Below are 20576 nucleotides of genomic sequence, written 5' to 3' on the forward strand. Positions count from 1 at the left end.
ATAACAATTTTTGACATCCGACTGACTGTTTACTAAACTAATCTAGTAGTACGAATTCTGCCACGATGCAACTGGTGAGGTACCACTTGTGCACAACCAGGGCCCATCATTATAACATTTCATTCATGCTTCATGGATATATCAATGTTAATCCGTTGTTTAAGTTATAATCAAAATGTAAACGGCAAACGCAATAGTAGTACTAAGTTTTATATACGAGTAAGTATTTATGTATTTTAATGCATAATATGTTAGCATTTATGTTTACACCGAAGCAAATCTCATACAAATTTCTCATATTGTGAAGTAGACTGTTTGTAGGATGGATTTAATGTAACATACCCTCTTAAACTGTTTCAATAAAATATCGTGCTCAACGTTTGCAATACTGTACATTTCGTTAAAAAAAACAGTATTGTTCTTCAACTTCGAGTGTATTAATTTTTATACATTGGATAGGAACAAGCAAGCCGAGTTCTTTCCACGGCATATTAACGGAGGACTGAAATATCCTCAATTTCGAATAGACACAAACTGTGAAAGTCATGGTGTAGTTTGAAATCTTCACACATGTAACAAGTAAATTTATCCCAAAGTTTTGCAGGATTTGTTGGAATGATTAGCATATATATAAATCCAAAGAGTTTAAGTAACCGTGATATTGTATTTGAATTTCTTTAGCTTGATTTACACCTTTTTTAATCTCTTGTAAGCCTCAGCTCTTGTCTATGCTGGCTTTGAACCCGTGATCTTTCAATTAGAGAGCCGTCGCTATATCCACTAGTCTACGGAGGAAAACAGATTCACGCCTTTCGTCATTTCTGGTTGCAACCCCTCTGATATATGCATCCTCCACAAAATATTTGTAAACGACGCCGTTAATTGTTACAAAGTCCCTAAAACACATTGGCCCACGAACATTTGGTAGCATAATCAAGATGGAACAGTTCTGGTTGCTTTGGATTTACAGTGTATAACCTCGTTTATATTTTTGAGGTCCCTACTTCCTTCATTTTCGAGTTAAATTTTTCCTGCCTCAAAAATAGTCTTGAGGATCATTTCCGTGTAGGCCTACATGAGATTTCGGGAATTTTTGTAAGTTTCATTGGAACACAAATGATTTATTTTTGTTTTATTTGGATCAACAATAACTTCATTTTCTTCTCACTCTCTAAATATTACTATCTGTTGGTCGGGTAAGTGTAGTATATCTATATGAATTTCTGAATGAATATTTAAAATGCATTTCACATCATATATACATCAAGCTTTTTCATGTTGCAAAGTTGCAAAATCATATCCCTTGTGTACATATAGGTATGAAAAATGTATTTAATTATATACACAGTTGTGCAACTTATTTGGTCATATGATAGTTTAATTTACTTAGGAAGTATGGATGAATACGTTTTTAGAATTCTCTCCTCAGAAGTAGCCCTCTTCAGACTATGATGCTCCAACCTAGATGTGTGATGGCGCCTGCTTGCCATTTCATGGAATTCTCAAGAGACTTTCTTCAGTATGAGATAAGAAGACATGTTTGTAAAATAAAATATGAAGAAGTAAGGGAATATTTTGTATTTTATATATGTATGTGTTTTCAAAGGTTTTAGGAAGTGATTAAGCTATTGCCGATTTGTGTGGTGTAGAATTATGTACCGTAGAGTAACATTTTATTGACAATTGGCCCACGACTAGGCTCCTTTGTTGGAATCAGGCAATGACGTGTGTCTTGTGTCTATCAGCAGGCCGTTGTCTGGGTCGGAACCATGGCTGATCCTGGAGGACGACCCTGCTCGTTTCTTTGTTACATGTCACCTTGTCAGTAGGGCCTGACCATCTTACCTGCCCTTCCCTGCTCCCGCCTACTCTCATGTCCGAAACTGACGAACTGGCTCAATGTACGTTAGACCACTAAGTATCCAAATATATTGTAAAGAATGCACTACTCGTTTGGTTGATTCTCCAATTGAGACTTAAAATAAATAAATTTTATTTTAAAACTAGAAGAGTGGTGGGTTTTTATAAAAATAAACATGTGTTTTCAAGTGACTTTATTTTGTTTTAAATTCCAACCATTGAAATTAAATACTATTTAATTAAATTTAAAATACTTTGTATCGTAATTAATTAAGAATACAGTAGCTACAGTATATTCCTTCCAAAACACACAGATCCATGAAGAAATTGTGTCCACATGATGTTACGGCTCTGCTCCATTGGCCATTACAGTTTCAGTGAATTGTAATTGACTGGTAATTTAGAACAATTCTAAAACAGCTTTGGGATGAATACCGTTGCTTTCTTTCTATCGACTTCATTGTTTACACTGTAATTAATTTATTATAACTATTATGAGATTTAAGGAAAGTAATACAAATTCAAGTATTTTTTTTTTATAAGTATTTGTAAATTTTCTCGAAGGATGATAAAATGTATGAATGGCAATTTGGTTGAATTATTTTGTAAAGAAACAAACATTGAGAAGTGGTTAAATGGTACCAGAACTTATTCTCACTCAGCTTAAAAGTTCAATAGAAATTACTAAATACACATCGAGTAACTACTCCAACATCTGGTATGAAATTGTGCATGGCTGTCTATATTACTTTGTAGGAGCATACTAACGAACATATATGCATTCCAACTTTTGCAATTCATTTCATATTGTAAATATTATAAATTGATTTGTAAGAAGTCCCAGAAATCTTCCAATAGCTATCATCTCTCTAAGGTTTATCTAAGTAGCCATTTAAAAATGGTTTTCATGTGACGGCCTTATAATAAAACTCAATAACTGGAAAATCAGCGAAATAACTCAGACCTTAAATGTTCTTACAAGCTATGAGATCAGAAAAGAGAATCTCCAGGCACATGATGAAATATTTCAAATTTAGAGAAGTTTAATTACAATGTTCATAAAACCATATTGGATCATGCAGATAAGGGTTTAGAGTTTAAAAATAAAGAATTTAATGATGTTTTGAGAAAATACAACATTAAGATTTATCATACTGAAAACGAAGAGAAATCAAGTATTGTAGAGAGATATAACAGAACTCAAAATGAGAGAATGAAAGTAATTTTTGAGATTAATAAAAACTTTAAATGGATCGATATTCTTCAAAAAATCGTAAACAATATTATAACGATACAGTTCACAGCACAGTAAAAATGAAGCCCAAAGACGTAGATAAGGATGCAGAAAAGGAGTTATTAGAGACCGTTTTCAAGTATATTCCACCAGAAATTCACACGAAAACTAAATTTAAAATCAATGATCATGTAAGAATTGTTAGTAAAAAAACAACATTTTCGAACAAATATAAGAACAATTGGTCAAGAGAAATCTTTGTGATTTATCAAATTAATAACACAGATCCTGTAACTTATAGTATAAAAGATTTAAATAATGAAGAAATAACCGGAAAGTTTTATGAATATGAATTGAGAAAGTCAAAGCTATAATTTTTTCTATATAAATGGAGTCTCAAAAGAAATGTACAAAGTGTCAAGAATTTAAAGATTTTGAAGCTTTTTATAAAAATAAGAATAAAAAAGAAGGATTAGGGTCTGTCTATGTGTAAGGATTGTCGTAGTAAATATGAGAGAGAATTATACGAAAAAATAGAAAAATTAACTTTAGAAGAGAAAGAATGTTGTATTTGTAAAGAAATTAAGAATATTTCAGAATTTCACAACTGGCATTATAGTAAAGATAAAAAACAAGCTTTTTGTAAGGATTGTGCTAGAAGAATTTTCCGAGAAAGTCAAAATAAACCGACTCATTGCGAATGTGGAAGAGTTCTTCAATGGTTACCTAGTTATGCTAAACATTTACAAACCAAATATCATAAGTTAAGAGTTTTTAATAAAATTTAGTAACATTTTCATCGTGTAATAATTTTTTCTATATAAATGGAGTCTCAAAAGAAATGTACAAAGTGTCAAGAATTTTATAAGGAAAAGAATAAAAAAGACTGTTATTGTAAGGAATTATATGTTAAAATGCACAAATTAACTTTAGAAGAAAAAAAGTGTTACTTTTGTAAAGAAATTAAACATATTTCTGAATTTAATAACTGGCAGTATAGTAAAGATAGAAAAGATGCTTTTTGCAAAGATTGTACTAAAAAATTTTCAGCGAAAGTTATAAAAACGAAATGCCTTGTGAATATGAAAAAAGAATTCTACAATGGTTACCTAGTTATGCTAAACATTTACAAACAAAATATAATAAATCGAGAGTTTTTAGTAAAATTTAGAAACATTTTCATCGTGTAATTTAGATATTCTATAAATCAGTCGAGATTCTGCCATATTTGTAGTAAAATTATTTCCGTTGTATAAAATATTCAAAGATTCTTTCATTTGGTTGTAGAGATTTATACTATTTGGATCTCCATGTCTTAATAAAATTTCCATTTCTGGGTAATCAATTTCAAGTTCTTTCAATCTTTTCGGTATTTCTCTTTTTTGAGCTCTGATAACGTAATAAGGATATTCCCACATGTGATTCTTCTTAATTAATACAAAAACATGGTGTTTTTTCTTATCAAAATTTTTACAAACAAGGTCTGGTTTCATTAAGTCAATTTTTACACTTTGTTTTGCGATTATTTCCGTTTTTATTTCATCTTTAATTTGCAAGTGTTTAACTTCGTCCTCTAAATATTTAATCTTGTTTTCAAGTTTGTACTCACCAAATTTACGAATACTTGGCAAAACTTCTTTTGTAACCCAATTTTTGAAGATTTTTGCCTCTTTTTTATGTGATCTCAAAATTAAAGAATAAAGTCCAGATTCATTGATAAAAACAGTGTCAGGATGAATATTGTTAAGGGGCCATTCAAATAGCCCCTTGTTTTTTAAGTTAAAATATTGAATTTTGTCATCATCATCAACATTTAATTTAATTGCGTTTTTTGTTTTTTCATAACCTACTATTTCACAAACATCTTTAGCCTTAAACCAGATTACATTGTTTTCGTCTACAATCGTTACAATGTCTTTGTTATTGAATATAAGTTGATTATTGAGTAGGTCCACAACTGACTCCATTTAGATAGAAAATAAATTTAACTAGTAATTTTTATTTCGAGAATAAAGTCCAGATTCATTAATGAAAATAGTGTTGTTTTGAAAGTTTGAAGGTAAGAACGATTCGTTCCCCCCTTGATTCATGTCCGTTGCTTCATCATTCTTTCGACAATCTTAAATATATTGTTGTTTTACTCTCATTATTTAATAAATTTCCCTCAGAGTCTTGTATAGTTAGAACGATTTTTTGAATTCTTTTAATATTTTTTCTAATTGGAATATAATCGATTTCATTCGGTTTTTCACTGATTTTTGATCCATAAGCAACATTTGGAAAAAAGTGTACAAAATTTCAGATTCTTTGTGTAAATGTTCGGTATGATTTTCAAAACTAGGTTCAATGAGATTACAATGTACTTCAATTACATCGAACGGTCTAAATTTTGGCGTTTTATTTCCTAAATATACCTGATTTGGCTCAATAGTTTCTTGAACAAACCCTAATAAATCTACAATAATTGCTGAAAACATTATTCTTACTGGTGATTTTATTTGAATTTTATTAGAGAGATAATTTTTTTGCATTTCAAACTTGTTTTCGTCAAAGTTTAAAGATTTATCTGATTGTTTGAATGTTTTCAGATAATTTTTAAGGGAATTTTTTATTTGATCGAAAGTAATATCCTTTGTTTAAACCATAATATTTTGTTATGTTCTTCTCACTAAATCCTATACAATAAGGAGAACTTTCACTAATATTTATTACAAAATTGTCAGAATAAAAAAACCGCTTAAACCGATAAAATAAAATTTGATTCTTCCTCTAAGTGTATAGGATGTTCCAAGTTTAAAAATAATTGAGAGCTTTCTGAAGTCAACTTGAAACAGCTTCATTTTCGCTATTTAAATGGAGAAATTTTTTTAAAGCAAAAAGATCAGATAAAACTTCAAACGTTTGAAGAAAATAAGAAAGATGTTCAACCTATCAGATTGTTAATTGTTGGTTCAAGTGGATGTGGAAAAAAAACAACTTTATTATTGAATTTTATCTACAATAGGTTGATTCCTTATTCAATTTGTATGTTTTTAGTAAACTCTTTAGAACAAGACGCATACAAAAAATTACAACAAAGATTCAAAAATATTTGAGAAACTTAAGCAAAGAAATATACATTTTTACAATGCTTCTGAGGACATAGTTCCGTTTAAGCGAATGTAAACCCAATTCGGTTAATCGTTTTTGATGATTGTATTTTGGAAAATCAGGACGTTATTAAGGAATATTTCGTAATGTCTCGCCACAAAAAAAACCATATCTTGTATCTATCTTTTTCCCAATGCTTTTCAAAGGTTGATAAACAAGTTATTAGAAATAATTTGAATATGTTGTGTGTGTTTTTAAGCAAAGACGATCACTATTCGAGAAAGATTACAACAATTATGTGGGATCTGATATGAGTTTTAAACCACTTTAATGAATTATGTGATAAAAATTTGGAAATAATGGGAAGACTTTGGATTTTTAACTATTAAATCTAATTTTGAAGCCTAAAATGGTAAATATTTGAATAAATTTTCTAATATAAACGTGTAATAATCTTGTACGTTTTTACGTTTCCACGTTCCACGTTTTTTTTACGTTCCCACGATCACGTTTTTACGTTCCACGTTCACGTTTTACGTTCCACGTTCACATTCTTTTACGTTTCCACGATCACGTTTTACGTTCCAACGTTCACGTTTTACGTTCCACGTTCACGTTTTTTCACGTTCCACGTTTCACGTTTTACGTTCCACGGTTTCACGTTTTACGTTCCACGTTTTTACGTTCCACGTTTCAAAATTTTTCTAAATTAAATGGTGAACGTAACTTCTGAAGAAGCGAAAAAAACTTGATCCCCAAATCGAAAAGAAATTAATCAAAGAATTTAAAGAACAGATTCGAATGCCCATAACGGATCTCAGGACGTTATTAATATTACAGCCAACTTTAAACCGTGAGATAAACAAAAAAAAAACATTATTTTCATGCTTACTACAAGTGCGTGATTAAAATTTGAAAATTCGTTCACCAGTTTACAATATCGCAGTCAACTTTGAAATTTATTATGAAAACCCACACGTTTTCTTACGGATTTGGTTTAAGCATTCAATTTAAAGACTTTTTTTTGTTCTTGGTATTAATTTTGATATACTTAAATCATTTAGCCTCTATTTGCGCTGAAAAGTTTCAATACTTTTTTTCAATTGATTGTTAGAATGCTTGTTGCAATTTCACAAATACTTTACTCTCTACAAAACACGTACTTAAGTTACTGTTAAAAGCACAATTATTTATGGTTACTTAAAGTAGGTTTTCAAAGCGTCCTCTATCTTCATAAATAAATGCGTACATCCTCCTGCGTAAGTCATTTACGGCTCTTGTTACCGTCTTATGGTGAATACTATGGAAAATGCTAATTGCGTCATCACGCAACGGATCTAGCCAATCCTAAAATCAACCCATCTAAAGTTGTAAATCTCTGTATATATAGTAAGTAACATTGAGTTTTCTCATAAGAATACAACAATTATTGCTCTCTTAAAGTTTTAAAGCATGTTAAAACACGTTTTGGCCTGTCAGTCGTTATAATAAGTTAAAACATGTAGTACGTACAAACGTGTAAAGAGATCCTAAGATCCTAAAAAAGTTGGATGTAAAGGCAGCCAACTTGATTTTAACCACATAAGATAACAATGTTCACTCTTAGGACCTTATTTTTAGTCGTAGAACTATAAGCATCCAAATGCTTTTTTTTACTTATTTTTTAATATTTTTATTGGCAAGTCAGAAAAAAATACTTTAATATGTTTTTGTACTCCATAATTCTTTAAAATGAGAATCTGCCATATCGCTACGGTAATAAAAAAACGGAGTAAAAGCACACAAAGTTCAACATTGTTCTTATGGGAAGGAACTCAATGTCCGTTTCCCGACTTCGCTATAGTATTGCACCAATTTTTAAAATATACGTTTTTAATATATTGTCTACTAGGGGTATTCAGTGAGGCGCCGAAATAATCAATAATAATTGGTATAAAATAAGAAGAACTTTGTGTTTTATACAAATACATACATATCTTCAATATTTTTTTTTTTTTTTTTTTTTTTTTGATAAAAGGATAAGATATGGTATATACAAAACTTTTTATATTCGTCTTCTACAACTTTTTAGAGAAACGTAAGAAATGTTTAAAATACACAAAGTAACAAGTTAACAAGCTAAAATATAATCACATGTGAGATGAAATAGATTTAGGACTTACAAAATATTATATTATTATATGTATTAGATGTATATATAATTATATATTATATATATATTATATATATATATATATATATATATATATATATATCAACCTGAAGCTGTCAATAAAAACTAAAAAAAGTCAATTCTTGATTAAAAACTTAGTAATACTAGAAGATAATCAAGAGTTTGGTTCAGTGAAGTTGGTGGTGGATCTTTAGACATAGTCTTTTTGGTTTTTGATTTTGGTTTCGTTTCACAGTTCCTGGATGAGGGGACCTCACACTCAGATAAACGTTTCAGGTGATTGATTGGTTGGTGATTCTTTTTTAACTTTCGATTTAACAGTTGTAGTTGACGAAACATCACATTCATTAAGCCTTGGGATGTTGTCTTGAAAGTTGAATTATATGTAATTGTAGACGGTTGTTTACAAGGAAAAACTTTTGTTTGCTTTTTGTTTAGTGCTTCTGGTTGCTAACATTTCATGTTCATGAAGACTAGAAGATGATGTTGAAATCAGTTCTAAAGAAATTTGAGCATTTTGCTTTGAATTCGTGACGTTTCTAGCTGACGATTTAGAGCTTTTAGTTGAGGAAGAATATTCTTCAATAGTATGAGGGGTGGTTTTGAAATAAAAATCCAATACAGTCAATCAATCAATCATATTTTTATTGCTTTAAAAACAATTTTACATTGCATTTGCAAAACGTCAGTAAATAAAGCTAAAAATCCTGCAGTTTGCTATTCTAAGATTCACTCACTGCTGGACGTCTCTGCCACGCCACTAACTCATCGGCATTCAGTATCGGTTATTATAATACTTTGAAAATTTAGATAGTCACAGGCAGGGTAACTGTATGGATGTACGATCACTAAAAGAGTGCTTTTTATTACAGGGTATGTATGGTTGGGCGGGCCCCCCCCGGGAAATTTTTTATGCTTCATGGACGATTATTAATTAATCTGCCACGCACTAATAGCATCGGAATCGGTAATACTACATCCAAGATATAGAGGCAGGGTATGTACAGTGGATGCGAGCAGTGAGTGAGAATCTTAAAGAATACCAAACTGTTCAGTGAAATCTTAGAATTATTTTTAGCTTTATTTACTGACGTTTGCAAATGCAATGTTAAAATTGTTTTAAAGCAATAAAAATATGATTGATTGATTGACTGTATTGGATTTTATTTCAAAACCACCTCATACTATTGAAGAATATTCTTCCTCAACTAAAAGCTCTAAATCGTCAGCTAGAAACGTCACGAATTCAAAGCAAAATGCTCAAATTTTACTTTAGAACTGATTTCAACATCATCTTCTAGTCTTCATGAACATGAAATGTTAGCAACCAGAAGCTCTAAACAAAAAGCAACAAAAGTTTTTCCTTGTAAACAACCGTCTACAATTACATATAATTCAACTTCAAGACAACATCCAAGGCTTAATGAATGTGATGTTTCGTCAACTACAACTGTTAAATCGAAAGTTAAAAAAGAATCACCAACCAATCAATCACCTGAAACGTTATCTGAGTGTGAGGTCCCCTCATCCAGGAACTGTGAAACGAAACCAAAATCAAAAACCAAAAAGACTATGTCTAAAGATCCACCACCAACTTCACTGAACCAAACTCTTGATTATCTTCTAGTATTACTAAGTTTTAATCAAGAATTGACTTTTTTAGTTTTTATTGACAGCTTCTGGTTGATATATATATATATATATATATATATATATATATATATATATATATATAATTATATATATTTAATACATATAACATATAATATTTTTGTAAGTCTAAATCTATTTCATTCACATGTGATTATATTTTAGCTTGTTACTTTGTTACTTTGTGTATTTAAACATTTTCTTACGTTTCTCTAAAAAGTTGTAGAAGACGAATATAAAAGTTTTTTATATACCATATCTTATCCTTTTATCATATTGAAGATATGTATGTATTTGTATAAAACACAAAGTTCTTCTTATTTTATACCAATTATTATTGATTATTTCGGCGCCTCACTGATACCCCTAGTAGACAATATATTAAAAACGTATATTTTAAAAATTGGTGCAATACTATAGCGAAGTCGGGAAACGACATTGAGTTCCTTCCCATAAGAACAATGTTGAACTTTGTGTGCTTTTACTCCGTTTTTTATTACCGTAGCGATATGGCAGATTCTCATTTTAAAGAATTATGGAGTACAAAAACATATTAAAGTATTTTTCTGACTTGCCAATAAAAATATTAAAAAATAAGTAAAAAAAGCATTTGGATGCTTATAGTTCTACGACTAAAAATAAGGTCCTAAGAGTGAACATTGTTATCTTATGTGGTTAAAATCAAGTTGGCTGCCTTTACATCCAACTTTTTAGGATCTTAGGATCTCTTTACACGTGTGTACGTACATGTTTAACTTATTATAACGACTGACAGGCCAAAACGTGTTTTAACATGCTTTAAAACTTTAAGAGAGCAATAATTGTTGTATTCTTATGAGAAAACTCAATGTTACTACTATAAACAGAGATTTACAACTTTAGATGGGTTGATTTTAGGATTGGCTAGATCCGTTGCGTGATGACGCAATTAGCATTTTCCATAGTATTCACCATAAGACGGTAACAAGAGCCGTAAATGACTTACGCAGGAGGATGTACGCATTTATTTATGAAGATAGAGGACGCTTTGAAAACCTACTTTAAGTAACCATAAATAATTGCTTTTAACAGTAACTTAAGTACGTGTTTTGTAGAGAGTAAAGTATTTGTGAAATTGCAACAGCATTCTAACAATCAATTGAAAAAGTATTGAAACTTTCAGCGCTAATAGAGGCTAAATGATTAAGTATATCAAAATAATACCAAGAACAAAAAAAAGTCTTAAATTGAATGCTTAAACCAAATCCGTAAGAAAACGTGTGGGTTTTCATAATAAATTTCAAAGTTGACTGCGATATTGTAAACTGGTGAACGAATTTTCAAATTTTAATCACGCAATTGTAGTAAGCATGAAAATAAGGTTTATCTCACGGTTTAAAGTTGGCTGTAATATTAATACGTCCTGAGATCCGTATGGTATTCACTGATCACATTTTCTTAAAACTTACTGGCCTAGGACCTTGAAACTTGGCACACATTCTTCATAGCCACTAGATTAGTACTAAATTAGGAAAATTCCACTTGTAAGTACGTTAAATATTTAAAAACTGCCTTGAATTTGTGATTATTGCCTACCTCAATTCGATGAAGGGGCTCGGTGTCTCCTGTGTTTGTTTTTGTATTATTATTATTATTGATCGCTGTCTGCCTGAGTAATCATAAGAAATATACTGGGCCCCAACCAAATTGTATTATATCATATGATTATTCGTCGAAAATTCTTGGCTTTAAGGATATTATCGATGGCGCTCGCCAATCATTTCTCGATATAAAATCCAAATACCACTGACTGACTGATCACATTTTTCTTAAAACCTGTATGGCCTTGGGGCATGCAATTTGGCACAAATATTCTTATAGGCTCTAGGTAGTGCCCCACTTGTGCTGCTGTAATGTGTGATTGTGATCTTGACTCCTGGTGCTTGTGACTTGTGCTTCACACTTGCATTTTGAGCGGTTACAACGTCTATACTGGAATCCAAGTAGATTTCAGGAATGCTTGCCTCCTTTTCTTTCTCTTCTTTGTTTTTTTTCTTTTCTTTTGTAATATTTACCTCCCCACATACATTTATATATGTTATACATTTTGCAACTTAAAACGATGGCAAATGTCCGAAATCTTATTGTCCTTTCGGGTTAGAAATATGCTACTAAGATGGGATTTTGATAAATTCAGCCCGTAAGTACTAAAACTAAGTTGATGTTATGCATTTTGACTACTTCAATCGTGGGAGGAGCGTGCTCATGTATTTGTTCTCGTGATCTCATTTTACGTGTGTGATTATAATAGTAATTATTAGACTGCCAGGCAAATAAAAAAGAAACATGTATAACTGTTGATCCCGTATAGGTCACGGTTACTAAGTTAGTATTAAATAATTTCAACTACTAAACTCCATTAATGATTGTACTACATTCTAAATGCCACTCATGTACACTTACTTTGTACATTAGTAACATTCGATATTATCTAATTCTAGAAGCTCAGAATCATTGATAGTGATGGGCGATAATCTTTAACCCCACCAGAACTTCATAAAGGAATCAAGATGTATTGTTTAATGCGTCACTGTTAATTTTTAGTAACCGTCACAAAGGAAGTGAATTTTACTCGTATGATATTAAAAGCAACGGTTAATTCCGATTAATACAACGCACATTCATTGACTATGAATATAAATTATTTTCACTAGTTAATAAACCTGTATTGTGGTATAATTCAGATTACTAAAACCCAATGTGTAACTTCAAGATATTTTTCTTATGTACCGATCCATTCATATTTTTAATATTGGTGTATGCGTAATCAATGATAAGAATATCATTTCTTTTTCATTTTTATTTTGTCAGTTCATAGAGTAAAAAAAATGGTTTCAACAATTTCCTTACAACTAACTAGATTATTACAAAGAATTTAACTTACTATAATGATAGGTAAACGAATACAATTATACTATAAGTAATAAGCATAGTCAGGTGAAAATGTATAATTTTTCAACTGTGAGCTTTATCTGTCATGAAGTATTACCTAAATTTTACAAAATTGTGACAATTTGAAAAATAAAATTTACGTTACGTGAAACGTTTCGAGAATTGTGCCATCTTTATATAAGCGCATTCATAATTATTGATGTCTATATATATTTGCCTAAATACAATATTTAACAACTTTTTTATTTTAATTTTTTTGAATTCGAGACAAAACACACTTACACATTCATGTTAAAAACTGTACGCAAGAAGTTTATGAAGTTGTATTGGGCTCAGGAGCTGTAACATATTTTATAGCCAAAAACTACATATGTGGTATTATCTTTACAGATTAAATCGATATTCCAAAGGCGACCAAGACTGTTAAAGTGAGGAATCCTGGACACCGGGGTTTCAGTCCTCATTACATCTGTTAATTTATAAACCCATTCATTGAATGATATACGAGTACATGACAACCCAGCGTTGTCCATTGCCACTATCGAGAGTTCCACATTGAACGAGAAGTTAACGTGGGATATATTTATTTATTTCCCAACGGATTAGGCCTACACCGTTTTACATAGATATATACAATATGTGAACAGATGGCATTATGCAATGATTTGAAGCTCAGGCAAGCAAAGTAGGTAATTGACTCAATAATATAAATTGAGAAATGGATTAATGGTAATTACTACATAGTGACTAGATGTAAAAGAGACAGGTACAAATGTTGAAAAATCACAGTAATGATGTGATACTGAATTACACTAGTATACAAAAATAAGTAGGTAGCTAAATACGTTAATAAATATATAAATATATTTGGTAACATCATGCACAACAATAATGAAGCGATTAATCTGAAGTAATGCTACAAGTTACATACAAGTACATAGATTGCTACTTGAAATTACTAAATATATTACAAAACTAGATTACACAATACGTTGCAACAAAACTAATAACTAACAACAATAATAGTAGTAATAACAATAATAATACTAATAACAATAATAATAAAATAATAAGGACAATAAATTAACACTGCAAGTTACAACAACTACAAAATTTACAAGTATGCTGGGGTGTGGTTTCTCAAGTTAGCAAGGAGACCCTCCTCTTGAACGGAAGGGGCTTCTCACAGAAAAAGTCCAGTTGAGCAGCCGCCGTGCTACCAGCCTTGAGGAGACGGCAAATTCCGCTGTTGTAAGAATAGTAGGCTGGGAGAAAGCGTCTGCTGAAGATAGTCTTGGAGCGAGTGCCTCTGGGCGTGGTAATGTCAATACAGCTCAGGATGTTGGGACAGTCGATGAGCCCGTTTACCAGCTTGTAGAGCAGAATGATGTCGGCATGATGACGTCGGAGTGATAGAGGTAGAAGAGGGAAGGACTTCTCCACATCGTTAACCGGGAACCCATACTCCAGCAGCGGGCGTACCAGGGACTTGTAGAGCGTGATCAAGGTGAAAGGCGAGTTGAAGTTCCTAGTCGATCTGAATATGAACCCGAGCAGAGAACTTGCTTTGGCTGTAATGTGGATAATATGCTCTTGAGGGTTGAGCGAAGGGGTCATTGTCACTCCAAGATCGCGTACTTTTGTCCACTCTCTTTAGTGTAGATCCATTGAGGACATAATCGTGTCGGACTGGAGCTGCACCACGTTTGTTGGAGATGACGACGCATTTCAAGACGTTGCGCTCCATGAAGTTCTCCTTGCACCAGGCATCGATCTTAGTCAGAGAAAGTTGGAGGCGCTCAAAATCAGTAGCTAATGACACCGAGCAAAACACCTTGATATCATCGGCAAACATGAGATATTTGGTAAGAATGACGTTGCCAATGTCATTCATGAACAGATTAAATAGCAAGGGACCAAGGTGGGACCCTTGCGGGACTCCAGATAGGACACTGAATGGCGCAGAAAGGCACCCGTCATATTTGACTACAAGGGTTCTGTCGGTCAAGTAGCTGTTTAACCACTCAAGCAGGGGGGCCCCCACACCATATCCGGCAAGCTTGGCTACAAGCATGTTGTGATTGACCTTGTTGAAAGCCTTGGAGAGATCAAGGTAGACGCAGTCAACTTGGTGAGCATTGCCAAAAGCAGCCATGACGTATTCTTGAAATTTCATCAGGTTAGTTACTGTTGAACGTGAGCGCAGGAAGGATATACAAAATGTTGCAACTCACACAATCATTAAAACTTAAATTCTGCAAATGAGTTTTCTTGGAGCAACTAAACGACAATCTCTTTGAGTGCTGTTTATTTTGGAGCGACTGAATTCTAGGATACACGCAACGTTTGTTGAGTATTGTGGATGACGAATTGAGAAATCAGAACATGCTGATACATTTTGACATGTTTCTTGATTGTATAAGTGGAGTTTGAGATCATTTTTAGTTATGAACTTTCAGTTTTAAACGTTCGAGATTTGTATTTGTAATAAATTCTAATTTAAAAGCTTTAAAATCATTAATTTGTATTGCTGCTTTTTAGCATATACTGAACATTTAAACTCCTAAACATTATCCAATAATACATAGTTTTTAAAGCTGTTTACCTGGTGCAGATTTTATTTGTGTTGAGGGAAACAATTAATTATGTTGCTGATGACTATCGCAAAATGTATTAGAAAAATTATAATAACTGTTATTTGTATTCATTAACTGGTTATCTGTATTATATATTATCATAATTTATGTAATAACTCACTAGCCTAAAAATTTGATTCTCTTAGAAATTTATACAGATACTTCCATACTGATTTCATACGAAGCGCAAGTGAGTATGAAATTGTGTTAAATTGGTGTACAAAAGTTGTTTTATTTGGATATAATTTCAGGTGTATTTATTTCCATACCAACAATAACAAATATAAAAAGCTGTAACATGTTACGTTAAAATTTGTCATCTTTTAATATCTATTATCCAAATTATTTAGAAAATAATATCAATTCAAGCTGCAAGTTACATTTTTAGTACTGCAGCAATCTGACAAACAGGTTTACACCATTTTTTTGTTGAAGACTTACGAGTTGAGTTAGCATTTTGTTATTTTGTAAATGTAAAGCACTTTTTGAAGGGGGTTCTTTCTACGCCAATAGCATTTCAATTGAATATACTAAAAGTTATTAAACGAAAACTGTCCAAACCCATTAACAAATATTTATTAACCTCCCTGGGAATCGAACCCGTGGCGTCTCGGTTAGATGCGCAGCCTTACGCCTATGCTACTTTTATTTATTTCTTTCTTTTGAGTTGTTTTAGTGGAAGTGTGTCTTTGTGAGAGAAATGGATATGACAAATTTGAATATTGTATTGATAAACCCAAACTCTCGACTCATTCCATTTTTGCCAGAAAAACCGACGAGAAAAATTAGATTAGGCATAATAGGTTTATAATAAGAATAAATATATTTTCCATTTATATTAGACAGCAACACATATCATTAATTATAATGATCACTTGCGTCTGTACCCCAAACTTTTGCATAGTAATACAAACTTTCTGTAGCCACACTAATTTCTAAGCAAAACAATATTCTAGTTCGATTACACAATACAATTTCCAAGAAAACGCCTTTTTTTACTACATATTAGACCGCGAACGGTAATATTAAGTGGGATTGCGCTGCCATTCGTACATTTGTTATCAATTGTTTACTTAAGAGATGATAAATAGATACCACGGAATGAAACTCTCAAAGTACCAACCCTTCCTTAATCAATTATAAAAGCATTATCAATTAAACTATTAGAATAGATGGTGATAAGGAGAGGAGTGCTGACGTCACAGCTCCTGTCACTGCAGATCTACCGATTGCTTGTACAATCATAGTACCGTACTTCCGACGGAGTTAGGTTATGGCTGCGTACTTCGTTTTCGCAAGTAAGTTTTCACTACCAGAACGACATGATAAATTCTTTTTCCTCTGATATCTATTTGTAGTCGATAAATCACATAATTGAATGTTGACATCATTCCAATCCGTACAATATTAGAGATAAGTAAGTTAAATTAATTGTTTCCTAGATATCGTAATCAGTACCTATTTGACTCATGTAACTGATAAACGTAGTCCGACATTTCAAACTGTGTGTTTGTTGTAATTTAAACTGAACCAAATTGAAGGCCTGCATCATTAATTAGACAATGTTATTGTTTGAATGTATCACTTTAAATGACGTACATGTTCAGCGATAGCAATTTGTATTTGACATGTATCGCGTGATCGTCCGTACTCCATCATCCTTGAGTAAAATATACGTCGCTTTATAACAACAGCTGTAAACTTTTCTTAAAATTGTATACACTTTTGAATATTGGCATTGAAATCTAACAAAGGCTATAGCATTAATTAGGTTAGGCGCATTATATAACTGCAGGATAGTTTGCTTCAGAAGTAGTAAAAATCAAAACCGCAATAAACATTGATTTGTTTTTTGTAAGTGTATTATGTGCTGACTAAAGCAATATAATGACAAACATATTTAGGCAAAGAAGTGTAATTTTGACCTACACTTATCTTTGTCAACGGCAAAGTGAAGCGGGCATGGCGGTTATTGCGAGATGGTTAGGAAGTCACCTTTAAGCCGTTGGTTGAATGTAAGAGAGGGCTATTTAGCTCTAACTTTGCCTGATAAAACACGATAACATATTTTCTGACTTCTCTTTTTCCACACATAAATCATATAGTACATAATGTAGAAAATTCACATTTTTTACCTTCAGCTGTTTTTGTTTAGGCTTGCTTACAATATTACCTAAGTTTCTTAATTTAAATATCAATAAATCCTCGTGAAGTGACCAAAATATTTTTCCTTATTTTTCTATATTCAGGTAAATTACCTAAAGTACTGCGGTTTCGCAGTCACAAAAACTAATTGCATTTGTGTAAACTTAACTAATTAAGAGTTATACTGATTGTTGGGGTATGGTATGATTTTTATACAATCTTTATACCTACTCGTACGTAATAACTTAAAATAATCTTATCCAAAAACGATTTTATTTATTTCTTACCTAGCCAAATTCTAGAATAATATAATATACTTAGCCAAACGAAAATAAAATATAAAGTACCTCTTAATTTTTCAGACAGACTCAACATTACATTGTTTTTTCATGGTACTACTTCACTATTAGCAAGCTATTTCTATTGTGTAAATTGTATTGGGTTACCTCAGAAACCCACACAATGAAAGAATTGCCCAAAGTCACAATGAAAATGGTGAAATCGTGGTTAATGCTACTAAATCAGCACTATAGCGCCATTACGCTGGCAAGCCAAATGTGGGGTCCTAATGGTATTGGCAGGCACACGCAAACTTGGGCCGCTGCTCTGATTATAAGTTTCGGCATATGAGTTACTCAAGGCCGGTAACAGTTACAAGCTATAATTGTCGTTCGTAATCTTTTGGCTGGATCTGTATTATTTATCACTTACGTATATTATACTTTATTTGTTTTCAATGCACGACTTTTACGTTTTCACCCATAAAAACCCAATTTCTTACTACGTGGTGACAGTAGAGAGCGTTACCCAGACACTGCGACTTTTCTAGAATGTAAACAGCTGGAAGAAATTACGTGTACTGTCTACTTATCGACAGAAAATGTCAACAAATGTTTATTATAGATTGATTCTCAAATACCAAACTGCACAAAAAATTATTAGGTAAATTTCCATTTCAATTTCCATCCAAACAATTGTAATGTAATATGTGTTTAACCATGAATTTAAATATATATTTTTGTGTCAAAGTAATTTTTTATCTTTCATCATCCCATAAGTTGACATTGCCATTTAAATAAGGCGCAAATCGCATTACTTGCTATTTCCTTATTGATCCTTATCCTTGCTCTACTTCGGAAACGTGTCTACTAAAACTCTAGGAAAATATACCTAATTCTTTACTTGTCAAAAATCAATTATATGAAATTAGCCTTTGTCGTGCATGATCTGAAGGTGAGGCCGGAACCGTTTTCATATTACTACGGGATTGGTTCATTTATCTGTGTGTGAAAATGATATGCCGAACTATAATTTGACTCTAGAACTAAGTTGATAAGTTGAGAACCTAAATACTCAGTTGCAAAACACGATAATTAAACAATTCTTGGTGGAAACAACAATTAAGAACCCATACCTAGTTAGTCTGTAATTATTCTAAATACATTATATAGTAATCTCTTAAGATTATATTCGATACGAAAAAAATAGTATTCTATTCAATAAAAAAGTAAAAACATATTAAGTTTATACTCTTTTAGATAATAAAACATCAATAAACAATAAATTATTCTACTGTTATAATGCATTTCACATTGTACATTTAGGTCGAGTGGCTAACTAAGCTGTTTGATTCCATTATTAAATATTATTAATAGAATTTTAAACAAGTATTTTAAAGTAACTATCGAAAATATTTCTCTTGAGATTCATCGATAACAGTTCTATGCTTGGAAATAGGAAAACCCCTATCAGTAAACACAATACCTTTACTTCGGCAGACGTACCAAGCTACTTGTTAGAAATTCTAGCCGTCATGTCTTGTAAACATCACAGTGTATTAACAATTATTATTATAGATTGGTACCTTTGATTGTATTGTGCACAAGAAATAACCCAACCAATGCTATAAATTGAGGCACAGCAAAAGTGAGCGCTCGGCCTGCCATCTGTTGAGTGAGATGTAACAATCAAAGTTACGTAGCGCAGCACTAACGCTGTCCCACAGAACTACCTGAAATAACCTCCAAACTTCAGAACATCTCGTCCGTATGAATGATTTATCTCCTGTGCAACTAATACAATCAAATATGGTGCTTTTACTACACTGGACGCAAATAACTACACAGAGATCTCGTATATAGGAATGCATTCATTACCTTATTGATTGTATCTGCTAGACAAATTAAATTTTACAAGTTTTAGTGTTTTCCATGTTGATGTAAACAATCATCCAATGACTTTCACTTATATTCACATCTATTTCAATGTGACGTTGTTTCATTTGTTATCCAATGACTCTGGTGGGTTCCAAACAAATAGCCCCTGAGTGACAATCCGTATCACAAAATTGGAGTACCGTACAGAGGCTCACAATAGCCTCTGAGATGGTGATGTGGAGTGGGGTCGCCGGGTCCCTCTCACATCGTTTGTTGTCCTTTGACTAGCCAATCTTTTGTCATCCGTTGTATCTTCTTTGACGTCCCATTCTTCATCCTTTCACTGCCTTCATCGTGATTTTGAGCAAATTACAACTAGCCGAGATACCTGTCACTGGTTCAAAAAAGTTCAATAAAATTGTCTTCAAAAGCTGTATTTTTCAAAACTCTGCCTTAAAATATTGAAAGTAGTGCAATTTAAATCCCTAAAAGGTCGTATAAGATATTATTTAGTTTATAGAGTTTTTTACACAAGTAGATGTATGGAGCTTTTTACACTAGCTGTTTAAACATTTACAAGAGCAATAAATTACTTGGATAAATTTAAATAATGCGTTTTTACTAATACGTATATTTTAGTATTGTAATTATAACATTATTCAGTTTACGTTAAATAAATTTATATATATATATATATATAT

At 31.9% G+C, this 20576-nt stretch overlaps 1 protein-coding gene across 1 annotated transcript in view; it reads left to right on the forward strand.

Moving 5' to 3' along the window:
• The first annotated feature begins 16832 nt into the window (after positions 1–16832).
• Positions 16833–20576, forward strand: part of LOC124356851 (ARL14 effector protein) — a 62193-nt gene continuing 58449 nt past the window's right edge. The window contains exon 1 of the mRNA XM_046808111.1: positions 16833–16872. Coding sequence (XP_046664067.1) covers positions 16848–16872 — 25 coding nt within the window. The 5' untranslated portion in view covers positions 16833–16847. The remainder of the gene's footprint in view (positions 16873–20576) is intronic.

Source organism: Homalodisca vitripennis, chromosome 3 (assembly GCF_021130785.1).
Source record: "Homalodisca vitripennis isolate AUS2020 chromosome 3, UT_GWSS_2.1, whole genome shotgun sequence".
Taxonomy (NCBI): domain Eukaryota; kingdom Metazoa; phylum Arthropoda; class Insecta; order Hemiptera; family Cicadellidae; genus Homalodisca; species Homalodisca vitripennis.